Source organism: Centroberyx affinis, unplaced genomic scaffold (genome assembly GCF_046629955.1).
Source record: "Centroberyx affinis isolate AG114_WGS23_722 - 3 ecotype Tasmania unplaced genomic scaffold, CSIRO-AGI_Caff_v1 ptg004149l_1, whole genome shotgun sequence".
Lineage (NCBI taxonomy): Eukaryota > Metazoa > Chordata > Actinopteri > Beryciformes > Berycidae > Centroberyx > Centroberyx affinis.
In genome coordinates this window covers 286,562-302,451 of record NW_027281915.1, presented here as the reverse complement: position 1 = coordinate 302,451, position 15,890 = coordinate 286,562, and the positions used below count along the sequence as shown (strand labels likewise).

The 15,890-nt window shown below is 42.4% G+C and overlaps 1 protein-coding gene across 1 annotated transcript in view; it reads left to right on the top strand.

Moving 5' to 3' along the window:
• The window catches only part of raver2 (ribonucleoprotein, PTB-binding 2), a 71,663-nt gene that overhangs the window by 17,950 nt on the left and 37,823 nt on the right, over positions 1 to 15,890 (top strand). The window contains exon 2 of the mRNA XM_071542673.1: positions 5 to 71. Within this exon, the coding sequence (XP_071398774.1) occupies positions 5 to 71 (67 nt within the window). The remainder of the gene's footprint in view (positions 1 to 4; positions 72 to 15,890) is intronic.

The following is a 15,890-nucleotide window of genomic DNA, read 5'->3' as shown; positions in this document are numbered from 1 at the left end:
GTAGGAAGTCCATGAAATTCTGAAAGAGTATGAGCTGAAGTACTGCTTCGTGGACCGCAACAAAGGCACAGGTAAACTTCACACTCACCCTCAACACACACACACACACACACACACACACACACACTCACAAATACACTCATACACAGCAGCAGTGTGCCTAACTGTAAACACACAGCCGCCACACTCGCCAGCCTGATCTCATGCTGTATCATATTTGTATTTATAGTTATGAAAAGTAATGCACCTTAATTTCGTGTGACATCAATGAATCGAGTGAAACAGGATGCAGGGCTCATGACTGAAAAAGGCAGAAGTCTGACATGGAAATACATTTACCTTCAACTCCAGTGACACAGGTTTAATTCCCAACTCACAAAAGAAATTTTCTCCTGTGAGTGAAGTTTCAAGTTTCAAGTTTTTTCTTATTTATCCAAAACCTAACCCTAAACTTCACCAAAGTTGTTTTATTGCAGTGATAGGTTATGTGGCTGGTCATGAGTAGATATAGCAAGAACCAAGGGTGCATAACTTTTCATAAGATATCATACTAACAGTTGTATGAGAACATGTTGCACGAAGAAACACACAAACACAAAGACTTACACACATGTTGGTATTACTATACATGCGAGGGCCTTGCATTGACTACCTTCAGTCCCTAACCTCTTACCTTAACCTTTACCCGCACCACTACATGGCTTAACATTAACCCTTAACCTTAACTCTTACCTTAACCTAAGCCTAATCTACCTGAACCCTAAACCCAATCATCCCATTCTTCTGAGGACATTTGGTCCTTAAAAGTATAGAATTACACGAACACACACAGACACAGGCCCTTTGGCCCTAGTGTGTGTCCCTTTCCTGGGAAATCTTAGATAGCGCCTATATTTAGTGCAGTGCAGTCAGCCAAGCACCTGAAACGTAACGCCTTTGGAAAGCGGGGGGGGGTGGGGTCAGTCGTAAACAGCTGAGATATCAAAGCGCCGGCCCGTCCAAAAGGTTAATGGTGTTTCAGAGCAAATGAGACCTCGATGATGGGGCCCCCCCGTCGGACCGGCGGTCACGTCACTCCTCTAATTAGCCCGCTGCGGTGGCGTCGGGCGTTTTCGCTCCGACGTGCCGAGGTGGGCGGAGTGGGACGGGAATCCAGTGTCAGGGACTTCAGAGGCTTTTTAAGACGATGTTTAATTTTCCCTAACAAAACCCCGTGGAGACGCTGCCGCTGCCGACGGCGCCGCTTTCCTCTAAGTCTTTCTGGCTGTCTCTGCCTCTTGTCCTCTTTCTCTCTGTCTCCCTTTCCTGGTCTTTATCTTTCTCGCGCGCGCCGTCACAGTTTTTCTGACGCTGCCAACTGCTGTTTCAGTTTGCCGTGGTCTCTATCTCTCTCTCTCTCTCTCTCTCTCTCTCTCTCTCCCTTACCCACCCTCCTTTTTTTGTTTCTCCATCTCCTTTCTCTCCCCGCTCTCCACTTCAGCGGAGTGCCACTCGTTTCATTTCAAGGACTTATTTCAGTAGTTTGACAACATAATGTGCCAACGTCTGGGTGTCTCGTTATTAGCCCTCTGAATTAAGACGGAGGATGTTTGGAATCGAATTTACATACATCTTCAAAGAGTTTTGTCGAGGGCCTCGGGTGAAAGAGAGATAGGGGATTCGCTTATTTTATTTAATTTTTTTTTGTATTTTCCAGGTAATATCCTTCTGAATTATATTAAGGACTCTGTTAAGACAGAACATTGCAACTGAGGTGGAGCTATTGAAAGCTTTGTCTGCTCCAAGGCAAGGCCGCGAGCTTTCACGGCAAACTCACATCGGTATGAGAATATGGGATGTGCTTAACTCATTATTCTACGGAAAAGTGGAAGAACTGACAAGATTATAACACTATCAGCCTTTTATATGGATTCAGATTCCTACATGCTGCATCCACACACACACACACATGCAGAAACAAGTGTGTGTACACAGGTGTGGCCGTGTATGTGTATGTCTCTGTGTGAAAAAAAACTCAATTTTTTTTACTGTACTTTATAGCTTATTTTACACCAGAGAGTATTTCATGACCCTGGGGACCAAGCTAAACCTCTGGAAACCATTAAACCATTAAACCTTTGGGATGCGTTTACTTTTCGGGGGATTCAAGGGCTCTGCTGGAAGTGAGTTATTGGCTCCGTCTCAGTGTTTTCTCCACAAATGTTTCTAGGCGATGTGGAATGGCTCCTGGAACTCAACCTTGTGACACTGCTCTTGAACTCCTCACCTACCAAACAGTGCAAATGTGATTCTTACAGGTGGAATGCAGCTCCTGTAGGTCGGGTAGACACTTCCCAGAGTGTGTGTGTGTGTGTGTGTGTTTGTGTGTGTGTGTGTGTGCATTGGGAGATTCCTGACTGCTCCAATTAGAGGTGTTGAAGATTGATTTCAAGCCTCCCTAGCTTGTCACTGGTGTGCGTTTGGGTGTGTGTGTGTGTGTTATGTGTGTGTGTGTGTACGTGATGTGTGTGTGTGTGTGTCTTCCAGCCTTGATCCTCCCCACTGTAACCCCCTGGCTTGTCACCTCCTCACTAACCCCTGACACACACCCCAACCCAACCTCAGCTCCTATGATATCAGACACTGTGTGTGTGTGTGTGTGTGTGTGTGTGTGTCCGAGTGTGTTTGTGTGTGTGTGTCTGTGTGACAGAGCGGTCAAAGTGAACTTGCCAGCTATTGGATCAGTTTTCATGGCAGCTGGATAACATCACCCCAACCAACTGTTTACAGTCTGACTCACTCTCACTCTGTCTCTCTTTCTGTCTCTCTCTCTACCTCTGTCTCTCTTTCTCCAGCCTTAAAAAAAAAAAGAGATTTCTGTTTCTCTCTCCGTCACCATGCGACTGTTGCAAAACACATTTGAAGTGTAGCACTCTTTGAAATAGTTTTAAGTGGAATCAATTGAAATGTGTTTTTGACTTGAAGCGCTGACAATGCGCCCAGCCTTCAGCACCGTCAGGAAATACACAGCAGTGTGTCCCTTCCATTGTTAGGCTAGAGGTAAAGATGGGAAATGGAGGCTCACAGTGGATGTGCAGAACACATTTCCTAATGTCTTCTGTCAGAAGTTTCAGTAAAATAAAGACTATCACTGCAAATTGCTTCGACAAACTGCTAGTCGAGCACAGGAGGCACCTCAGCAGCACTGTAAATCTTAGTGAAACACAGAAAAAATGTCATTTGAGCTGTAAATGAAATGGAAAACTTTGTTATGGGAGGGAGAGCCATCCCATGTTTCCTTTTTAACTGTCTTTACTCTTGTGCCACAGATGCCTTACTGTATCTCTCCCTTTCTCCCTCACTGAAGTGGTAATCCTCAAGTTATTAACTACCCAGTTCTTCTTCTATGTATTCCAAACATAAAACATATCACTCTCTATGCGGCAGTAGGAAAGACCTACCAGACACCGGGTGTTCAGAACAGCAAGTATTACAGCTTCCATGTGAGTGCAGGTTGAGTCACTATTGTGTTATATCGATCGCAGATAGAGTAGCAGAATGGATATTTATAAATGTTGCGGATTATTACTTTAACCCCTCTCCTCTCTCTCTCACACACACACACACAGATACACACACTCACACACACTTCTCGCCTGAATACCAACGACCGCTGAGCCATTATAGGAATCAAACAGTCGTATATCAGCGGGTAATAGGAGGGAGGGAGAGAGAGAGGAGAGAGAGAGAGCGAGGGAGAGACACTCTCAGCATCATCAATCTCAGCTCATACTGTTGCACACTGAGCACTCGGCAGAGAATTAACCAGGAAACAGCTTTAGCCAAGCTGGGTAATCTATCTATCTCTGTGTCTGTCAGAGCATGCTCGGTTTGGAGGTAATTTGTTCAGATTTAACAAGTGGGGTGATCAGCAGGTCAGTGCCGGTTTCCCCTCACATTTCCCCCTAATGTGTAAAGCTAACAAGGGGGATGCAAGTGAGTAACTGTGCTAATGGGGGAACTGCTGTGCTCCTTCATTCCCATATTGACTTCTGAGTTGATTATAGCTGGATAAAGCTGCATAATTCATCAAAAAAAAAAAAATGACTGTAACAATGTCCAAATCATGAGAGGCTGCTTTTTTTCACAAGAGTGTTTTAAAGAGCTTTGTAAACAAGGTGTTCACCGTTTTTTCAGTGCTGAAAAAGAAAATATTGTCCACCTGTATTACAATTCATATCACAATCACAATATCAGCAAAGAAACAGCTTTTTTTTTATCAGTGTGGTACAGTCCTATAGCAAAGCACAGACGCTATCAGACAATATTTGCTTGAAATATGGAATCGGCTTTATCTTCTTCTTGGTCCTCTTTCCACAGTTGTTTTCAGCTCCTGGGCTTTATAATAAATGTGTCATGAAATATTAATCATATGGAAGGGATGGAAGTTTGTCGGTGCAATGTAAAAATAATATGAATCACAATGTTTTGTCTTTGCAATTTCTCCCTGAACCCTATATTTTGAAGAGATTTCACAATAACATTTCAGTTGACCCAGCATGGAAAAAACAGACACATAATTGCAGGAGGCTGATTATTGTTTTTTTTTCATTTTTAAAATGGTATATTACATAAAAGGGGTCAATCAGTTATTATATTAGCAATCAAAAAAGTGCGTTTTGATTAAAGCTTTTCTGATATAACATGGGTCTGCTATAAGATTGCGCTCAGACAGGAAATTTGGGCGAGAGGTGGTGACTCACCACAAAGGCTGTGAGCCGAAGTCAAACCCCTGACAGAGAGAGACAAAGTGGCCGTCACAGAGCCACAGTAATTGTTAATTTTTGTTCCCAAACATTGACGCTGGTATTTAAAAATCCATGGGTCGGGCTCTGCTGTCAAGTCAGCATGGATCAGAAAATGGCATCCTTCCCTTGAGGAACAGAAAATGGATGCACAGTTTTATGTGTGGAGAAAGATGTTTTCTAATTGGTGTGAAACACAGACGCACACACATGTATTCCCTGTGTGTGTGTGTGTCCAGACACACACACACACACACACATTGAAGCACGCACACGACTTGGAAAGTCCTTGATTGTTAAGTCGCTTGGGAGTGTGTGAGTCTGAGTGTTTGTTTTAAATGGTAAATGGTGTGTGTGAGAAGGAGTCCATTACAAGACTGACAAGATGGGCCTCCAAGGAGACCTGTTTTCACACCTGTTTCATTTTCAGTTTGTGTGTGTGTGTGTGTGTGTATGTGTGTTTGGCCGTGTTTGTGTACATGTAGTGGTTGGGACAGTACGTACCTTGGGTGTAGTGACTCGCTTTTTTCCAGATTTCATTTGATAAATAGACTCACAATATTGTCCCAGTATTAATAATCGGGTTGATTAAAACAAAGCTGTCTATGATGGAACATGTTATGGCTTGCCAAAAAAAACCTCAACAATCATTTAACATCATGAAATTGTAATAATTGAAATTGTAGTTTAGAGTTTAGGGTTTAACCAATAAATCTAATTTAATCCTGTTTTTGCAGTCCTATTGTGTTTATAAATGCTTTTACTAACAAGACAGAAAATCAGATAAATTCTACCATTTCTCTTGAAAAATAAAGCATTCACAATTGGAAAACTCCAATACTTATCCCCATCCCTTGATGTGACATATGACATAATGACTAAACATTAACTGACCTATCACATACACCTGTTAAGATGTAAGCAAAAACATATATTCCAGGGAAAAGATTATTCTAATTCTGTAACTAGCACTAATATTGTGACACCTATATTCTTACACTGTGAGCAACAGACATCTCATGGAATATGGGTGTAACACCAGAAATAATCCTATTTCTATATGTTGGTAACTGACCTCATGGTAACCTCATTGCACCCCCTCCTGCTTCTTCCTAACCTTTGCTCTAATTGAAATCCACGAGGGGGAAATTGGGCGTAGCAAAGGAGATAACTGTGGTACTCCATGAAATGTCCTCTCTCGCTCTCTCGCTCTCTCTTCTAATTCTCTGGAGTGTTATTTTGACCGTTAGTGTGGCAGCTAGTTAGTGGAACCTCCTCTGCCTCTGTCTCCACCTCTGCTCTAATTGAAATGTACAGCCTTGGCATGCATCTGCACCTCATGACCATATCTGTTCACTGAGACAGCCTCTACTGCTGGACTTATTAGGTCATACTGATGGGAGCAATGTGTGTGTGTATATGTCCTGCAGTGCGTATGTGTGTGTGTGTGTGTGTGTCTGAGCGTGTCCTGCTGTGTGTGTGTATCTCTGTGTCTCCATGTGCGGCTTTGCTTCGGGCTGTTGCTCCAACTCCTCAGGTAATGATGATTTTTCCTTTACCCCCCCCCCCCCCCCCCCCAGACTTTATACCAATCCCTCCCTCCCTCCCTCTCTCTCGCTCTCTCTCTCGCTCTCTCTCTCTCTCTCTTTTTTTTTTTCACCCCATCCATCAAGCTCTCCCTCTGGCGCTTTCTACCAAAACACCTTTTACAGCCGAAAGGTAGCCATTGAAAAAGTATCTACTCCTCTCACCACCCCCTGGATCCGTGCTTCCATTCCACCTTCTTTACTGCCTCCCACCTGTCGTTCCCTCCATCCCTCCCCCCTCCTCCCCCGCTGTCTTTCCTTCCTTCAGTCCTTTTTTCCTCCCTTCCTTCCTTACCTACTTAACAAATTGGAGGCACCTAACCAATAGCTTGTTAGCCGGCCCTGGGCCCACAATCAAGAAGTTACCCATCCATCATTACCAGTCTTCATACTCACATTACTATCACCGGGAATGCCAGCGCTGGATAAAATCTCACCAATCTTCATCAGTATAGTCAGGGTTGGATGCCTTTCTGTGGAAATTTGTTCATGTTCAGACGCGGGCAGCGTGGATGCTTAATTTGTATTTTGGGCGGCACATCCGAAGTGTTTTAAATCACCTGTTTCCAGCGCCTTCCCTCTGTGTTGTCATCGTTGTGTTTTTGACATTAGAAGAGTAGAGTAGAGTAGAGCTTTATTGTCCCCGAGGGGAAATTGTCTTGGGCACAGTGCTACAATCCGTTGCTTCACATAAAAAAAACATCACAAAACATGAGAAGCGTTTGACACAGTTGCTTCACATAAAAACATCTTAAAGACATAAACAAGACATTTGACTATACATTTGACATTGACAACACAACGGCTTAAAAAGAAACTAGGAATTAAAGTGCTAAAGTGCTTGTGTATTTATTGTAGAAAGGTATTTGGGGAATGGGGGATTTCTATATGTAGCGTTGAAGATGGTTTTATGTTATAATTATTTTTTTATTTTTTATTAATACCATGTGAAAAGGCAACTAGGTTGCTCATAGGCATATTTTCCCATTTGTGGTTACACTATGACTGGCTTACCATTTGTGTGTGAATGATGCAAAAGGATCTTAAATTCTGATTTAATGACCATGACCCACTTAAAAAGGCTTATATTATTTGCAAGAAATGGTTGGATAATTTTCCAACATTGCCTTCAGCCTATCAAGGAAAAGTCAACGTCTCAATTTAGACTACAGAGGTCTTTTATAAATGATGGGGTGTGTATTGGTTTACATATTGGCCTGCACACTTGGCTTGTTTAATTTGAATAGGCCTTCAACATATGGGCTGAGTTGATTTCTTTCTTTTGGGTTTATCAGAGAAACATTTCTGACATCAGTCCGTGCAGGCAGCCAAACACAGTACAAATATGCAAATGAATAGCCTAATGATTTTTAATAATTTATTTCTCACCATCAGATTCTATCTTGAGTGATCTACTTCTAGCTACCACTTGTTTGGATAGCCGTAGGCTGCTATTCACATCATCATTTTTAATCAACCAATGTGCCTTATTAATGCCCACAACTCGTCTGAGATCAGGGACAATTATTACACAGAAAACTACTGTATCTTGCTTCAAAATACTTCTTGGTTTGCTAGACATTTTGCTCCATCTCTCAGGAGCAAATAAATCCAAAAAGAACTTAAATTACAAGTCAGGAACAAGAATGAGTTTTGGGCAAACCTTACCCTGAGCAGCCCAGGAGGCTTTTAATGCTGAATATCAAAGGAGTCTGATATCAAGTCTCTGCTGCAAAGACTTAACTCTGAATTGAAGCTTTAGCCAACTAGACAGCCAGCCAGATAGTCGGTCAGATTGGCAGGCAGATGCACACACATATACAGTATACAGTATATATATATAGCTACAGACAGACAGATAAAGCCACCTGCCAGCCGGCCAGGCATCCATCCATCCATCCATCCATCCATCCATCCATCCATCCATCCAGCCAGCCAACCGGCCGCACTGAGCCAGCCGCTTCCATACGACGCCTCTAGTCCCAAGCGCAGCACAAGTCCAGAGGTATGTGTGCTAATTCGGCAGCGCTGCGGAACCAGGGATCTGGGAATACAATGGAGAGAGTTATCCTGGGAATCCCGTCCTTTCAATGGAGGCCTTTGTGCTTGTTGCTGCACTGTCCAGTAATGAAGACAACACAGCCAAAGCTCATTGGCCTGTCGCTTTGTATATGTGCGTGTGTGTGTGTGTGTGTGTGTATGTGTGTGTGTGTATGTGTGCGTCAGATACAAAAATACACAACCCGTGGGACCGGGACAGGCTTAATGAGCAACTCGTCCTACAACCGACAGAGAGCAACACCATTTATCACCAGAGTCACCAGTGAAATACACATATTGAAACAGTCATTAGGCTTCTCTTTACGTTCTCTTATTGCTGCCTAGTGGTTGTTTACATCCAAAAGCTATTCTCTCGCCCTGATTCTTTTCTCCTCCTTATGCCTAGGAAGATAAATATCTTTTTCTCAGGGTTGCTGTGGGGTTGTGTGTGTTTCCTCTGTGGTAATGATGCTGGTGAGAGGAGAGTTGATTAGCTTGGGTGTTAGTTGTTTATGATGTGCAGAAGGGTGAGCGTACTGGTTTAGAAGTAGGACATGGAAGTGGACGGTGTGAGAGGTGGCTGCAGTTCACTGCCCGCGGTTTCCGCATGTGTCTGAGAAGGCTTCAAGCTCATCTAATTGGAACATCACATAATAATAAAATAATAATAATGATAATAGTAGTAGATACAGTGTTTCCCACAGGCTAGAAATTGGACATTTCTTTGATAAAGCTCTCCTAAATAAGATTTCATTTTACATTTCATTACTTTTAACATTTACACCAACAGGACTCAACACACTAGATCAGAATACATTAGTTTAGATATTCCATGTATGTATGAAGCTGACTCTCTTACAACCCATAAGATTGGAAGATTTTAAGTTTATTTTAAATGATGTCTTGCTAAACAAATACTCCTGATTTTCTTAATGCATTCCCCTGTGCCTTGTATTGTACATGTCTGGTGGTCTTGAACAGTGGACCTGTTTGTCTTATTACCTTGCATCCCTACTTGTCATGAAACAGTGTATAGCTTTTCTTATCTTGTTATCTTGTTATCTCATTTCAAACATTACCTCTCTATTCAGTTCAGTATTCAGGCTCAGACACAGCATGCCTTAAAAAAATATGCTGCATCATAGGCACCATGAATTATGGTCTTTGTAGTTTATGAACACGCTTTAATATCTCGTTTTTAATTTTTTTTTTTTTTTAACTCCATCATTGAGCAGGTTCAGGTTTCATGCACCACAGCACTCGAAATGCATCTAAAACTAAAATGTCCTTTGGTGCCTGTTAATTTGCCCACACAAATATTGAAATTATATGGGAAGCACTGTAATATGTCACAGTGTTATATTGTGCTTTACAGGTAATAAAACACGTAATTATAAACACATAACACACTCGCACATGAACATGCACACTATTGCACTTATTTCTCCTATTTGGACCATCAGTCATAAGAACACATCCATCCCTCCATATATTTTTTTTGCTTTGTGATGACAGAGTTAATGGTTGATATTTTAAGTGAACAGTGTTCTGAACAGTCACCATGACACCCACTCGCACGACTGCACTTTTGATTTACCACACATTAAGAGCAATTATTCAAATTAAGGCATTAGTGATTGGAGTTGGGGCTTTGGCTGTGCAGTAGTGCAAGGCATGGGTCTTTGTATCTGTGTGTGTGTGTGTGTGTGTGTGTGTGTGTGTGTGTGTGTGTGCGCGTTTGGGGTTGTTCTCATAGCACTGCACAGCGCTGACTAACAGAGCCATTATAAGACTCTACACTCTTTTTCACTTTTTGTTCTCCGTCTTCCTGTCTTTAAGTGACAACAGCACTGGAGTCCCTCTCTTGCTCTTCTAATTGCCTCCCAGGACAGCAGCTTGTCACCGCTCTCTCTTGTTTTCTCCTTTTCTCTCTCTCCCTCTCTCTCTCTCTCTCTCTCTATCTCAGCACCCCCCCCCCTTCCTCCCTCCCTCCCTTCTTCTCTCTTTTTCCCTGTCATCATCTGTCCATCTGTCTCCTTGTGAATCAGAAGATGTAAATCAGCACAGCCCACGCAAATGTGATGCGGCTGTTATCTTTGATCAGACACACACACACACACACACACACACACACACACACACACACACACACAGACAAACCTGTCCTGTTACTGTACCTCCTATCTCTTGCTGTCAGGCCGACTGAATATGTCATGTTTCGTCTGTGTGCGTATGCATGTGTGTCTGTGCGTGCTTGCCTATGTGTGTGTGTGTGTGTGTGTGCGGTCCCATTGTCTCCCATCCTTGAGACATGTAGACATGACTTGGAGAGATATTAATTAGGCCAAGTGCACTGTGGGTAGCTAATGAAGCGATAAGTGCCCCCCACGCACACACCTCAGCTTGTTAAAGAGCCTTTTCCAGTTGATACCAAGAGAGGAGACGATGATGATTATGGTGATGGTTCTCTATCCTTTGCCTGTTCTCACCATCGTTCCCCCCTCATTACTAGGCTTCTGGCAATAATGGGACTCAAATTATGCAATTAAGGGAGAGACTTGATATACTGTGGCTTTACATACTGTCAGTTCCCAGGTCAAAACTCCACAAAGTGGGCATGTGTGAGTGTGTTTTCATCTACTTGTGTATATAATAATGTCAAATTGTCTTTTCCTTAGTTCTTGTCCATATAAATGAATAGACAGGCACGCACACATACACACGAACACACACAGATTTACACTAATGTGCAGCGCTGACCTCAGTGTAATAGGTGTAGCAGTATTGCCAGCAGGTCTGACGCACACAAAGACCCAGTGGCTCCAATTATCCCACAGTGCACTTGGGCTAAAAGGCAATAGCCAGCCCTTAAGATCAGCAGGGGACATCCGTTTTCTTGGAACCCAGGAAGGTTTGCGGGTTGCTGTGCAGGATGATCTCTTCCCTACTGCCTCGCTTACATTGCAGGAACTTCAGAGGGCTTTGACTGCACACTCTAGAATGGCCAATACCTTTTTTTTCCAGCATAATTCTGGCACCCATTCTTTTTTTTTTATCTTCCTACCACCCACCTTTAGAATCTCAGCCTATAGACTTTGAAAAGCACTGAGCTGCAATGTTTGATGTCTACAGGATAACGGATGCGAGAGTGATCACTTTGGGAAATGCAAACAAAAGCTGGAGATACTGCTGGGGAAATTCTGTACTTAACTTCGAACCAGCTGTAGAAAATTAAGCAGTTGGGTTAGCTCGCTGCATCAGAAATGATGTTTTTGAAACAATGCAGACCTTATGCAAAATAGTCTCTGCATAGCATACAGGCGGATCCGAAATATGTTGAGAAATATGCAGATGTCATATTGACATCTGCAGTGTGTCAACCCTCAAGTTCCTCTCCTCAGTAACCAAAGTTAGTGTCTTATCACCAACAGCAGCTCAGCACACGTCACTGTTTGTGCACTGACTGTACAGTGTGTGTCTTATCTTAGGCTCACACACATGCACTCACAAAACACACACACACACACGTATACACACATACACACATACAAGCACATACAGACACCCTCTTATGAAGCTTGCACTCATACTGTATATCAAGCATAATCTCGCTTACCCATACACATGTAAGTAAGCATGCAAACAATGTTATGCTTGCAAGCACACACACACACAAACACACACACACACACAATGTCAATGGCATGCACACATACACACAGCTGTTATGGGCTGATACTGACTGGTCACAGCAGTGTGTTATCGGGGCGATGAACCTTGCTTTGTCTATTAAAAGACACACACACGTACACATAAGGTAACACCTCGAAACAAACAACCGACCACAGACACAACACACACACACACACCGCTGATCTTTAGTATTTAGACCACAGAGAAAGAGAGGAAGTGTAACTTGTGTGTGTCTCCTTGAGGTATTCTCAGGATATAGTTTTGAATATGCATAAATATGCAGCTGTCTTCTTGAATATGTGTGTGTGTGTGTGTGTGTGTGTGTGAGAGAGAGAGAGAGAGAGAGAGAGAGACAGAGAGAGCTAGCATAAGTCAATGTAATTCAAGCACTCTGCGTATTTGTTCAAATATTGTTCAAGTAATGTATTCAGTGCACGATGAATAGCATCATCAATTTGTCATAACTGAACAGACTGATGATAGCGTGAACCGTCTTTATTCTCACACATTTTTGTTGTAGCATTTTTTTGTCCTTTATGTATTACATTTCTCTATTTGTGCATCCTGAAGAATCTGTGGACTTTCTGTGCACTTGTCCCTTTCTTCCCTCCTTTTCAACAATAGAAATACTGTTCTTTAAAACAAAATGAAACTCACATACTTGGTGGAAAAGATTAAGTCTTCATCTCTGTCATGAGCTGTAGGCTGCAGGGGTTTCATGCAGGGAGGAATTTCACTTTCTCTTTCAAGCCCTACTGTAGGGGCAAAGTGGCCTTTCCTCCTCGGCACTTCCCCACAAAATTATAAGTATGTGGCCTCTGTGAAAATGTGTCGACATTTTGAATTACTATTGGTTAATTCTGAGGCAAGAGGCTTTTCAGCCAGTCCAAACCGTTACAAAGTGAACAGCAGAAGGCAAAAAACAAAAAATAATGTAAAGCTCCATTGGTTCTTAGAGAGTTTAAATTCTTTTCGTCCTGCTCATTTTGAATCGCCCACTGCATCAGTATTTTGATATATATATATTAGCCAAATGAGCAAGATGAATCACATTATTTGTCCTCTCTAAAGAAAGGGTCAACCTTTTCAAAACTCGTGCTTTTCACCTTCTGGTGTCTGAATTTTGTCATTTGAAGTGCACGCCTGAGCTTGGTCGCATCAAAGCCTTCCGACCGACATTTCCTGATTAATGAAAATTATTTATGAAAGGGCATATTGTGTCTGATAATGGAAATTTACTGAGTCAACCATGCAGGCAAATCTTTCATTTATTCATGGGCTCCAAATCCTCAGATTTTTACCCAATGGCCTTTGTGCCCTAAAAAATATACATATTTTTCACATACATAGCAAAACCTGTCAGTGTGAATCTTTCCATTTTTAGAATAGCCAGTTAGCCAATTTCATAATTTAGGATTAATCTTTGATCAGATTAGTCACAATTCCTATGCTGATATGCAGTGATTGTTTCACCCAGAACTGGGGAAGAAGAGGCGGGAGGCAGAGAAGAAGGGAGGAGAGGAGCGATGGAGGAATCCATCTGAGGAATGGATGGCGGTAGGATGTGAAAGAAATGAACTGATGGATGGAGGGTGAAGGGTAGGATCGAATGAAGATGACACAGATTGAATGAGTGATGAGAAGAAGGAGGGCATGAGGGAGGACAGACGGATGGAGGGATGGCTGGAAGGACAGAGTGAAGAATACAGGGATGGAGTGATCTATGGATTGGAGGGAAGGATAGATGATGAATCGATGAGGCAGAGAAATGTAGGAAAGGCAGTGGAAGTGATTAAATGCAAAGTTTATCTAAGTCGTCACTGCTAGAATAGACTATCAGAAAACATTTAGAAATAGTGACAAACTTCCAGTAGTTATTGTATATAATGTGTGAGCAGCCAGACTACTAAATGATTTTCAGTCTCTTGAATTAATTCAGATTCAAGTCAGAATCAATAGGTGACATCTTCCACTTTTCCTTCATGGTTATCTTTTGATAAGAAATGCAAATGTCCATCAGTATACAGCGAGAAAGAATTCCACACAACTAAACAGCATGTAAGATGTGGCGTACCTCTCACAGATGTGTTGAAAATGATGCATCCTTTTTTTAGAGTGAAGCGTATGAAAGAGGGCTGGAGAGGCTGAGTGAACAATGTAGCTGTGGGCGGATGAGTGGGTGGCTGGATGAAGAGATGCTGAGTGCTAGATGGTGCCATGGTCCACTCAGCGCTGCCTCTCATCCCTCCATCTCTCCATCCATCTATACGTCAAACATCCCTTCCTATCCCCCTCCACCTCTTTATTCCTTCTGTATAACACAACTACTACTACTACGATTGATAATAATAAGAGGAAATGATAATGAACTTCTTTTATTTAGCATGTTTTTCTCGTGGCCTTGCTTTACAAACAAAACAATAAATCAAAGCCCACAATGTAAACAATACGAATTTCCAGACACAAATGTAAAGTATAGCATTTAGCATACATGTAGCATTTTTAAGTATCAACATATCATTGTAAATTAGTTGTGATAATTATCAGAAACAAAGGAGACCATTGTTGAAGTCATGCCAATGATATTGTTAATGCTAGTAGAACAGTGTTGCACTATTCAATTATAATAAATACTAAAATCAAATATCAGCGTTGTCAAGTAGAAAACCTTATATTACCAATTTTGGTGATTTTCATGTTCTAACTTCAATTGAAGGAGCCAATGCTCCTCTATGAGTTGAGAAAATTCTACCACCCTCGGTCTTATGAAACCTCTTTGCAAAACCCACTGGAGAAACTCTAAAATACACGGTGGCCAACCTGAAAACAAGGCTGTTTTTTTTTAGTTCCTGAAACCCGTCAGGAAGGAAATAACAAACATCCAAGCCCTAAAGTCCTCTGCAAGCTGGAGAGCTGGGGGAGTAGATAGATGGATAGATGGATGGTGATGGTGAGTGACGAGGAAGAGCGAACAAGAAGAAACAAGAGGAGGTGGTGATGATGGAGAGCAGCGTGTGGGAGGGCCGGCGTGTTAGAAGACAAAGGGCTCTGAGGATGAGAGGAGCGTTGGAGAGAGAAGGACGCTCAGCTCGTCTGAAGTGTTCACTCCTGCAGCAGAGAGCGGTGGAGAGGCAGAAAAGCCACAGAGATGCAAAGGAGAGCGAGAGCTTATTGATGCACTACAGCTGAGAGTGTGTGTGTGTGTGTGTGTTTCACATTTCTGGGCATGTCTATTTGCAGATGGCATTTTGCAACAGGTAGTTCAAGGCAAACAGTCTTGTCTGTGTGTCAGCAGCAGTGGTGAGGGAGCCACTTAACATTCTTTGTGGGTTTTTATTCTAGTTTTATTTGTGGAAGTTTGTTTGTACCCAACTCTGTAGCATCTTTCCAGACGACACTAATGCATTAGTAGCCTTTCATATCAAAGCTACGATACCCTCAAGGATGTTCTTTGCTGTGATTTGAGGATTTATACACTTTGCGGCTCACAGTAAAGAACGTCCTCAGGGGTATCGTTGCTGTAATGATTCAGTGACTCGCAGTGCTTATTGGTGTGTGTTTGTGTGTGTGTGTGTGTGTGTGTGCATGAGAGATAGATAGGTAGAGAGAGACAGAGAGAGACCACATCCCTCCCAGCCGGTCTGCCCTAGCTCACACTCCCTTGACACAGCAATAACCTCACACACTCAGTTCAGGTGGAAATTGCAGTGATGATGTCATTTCCCAAGTCTGTCTTATGTTCGCTGGTTTCCTCTCTTCTGTCTTTCATCTCCAAACCACATGCAAA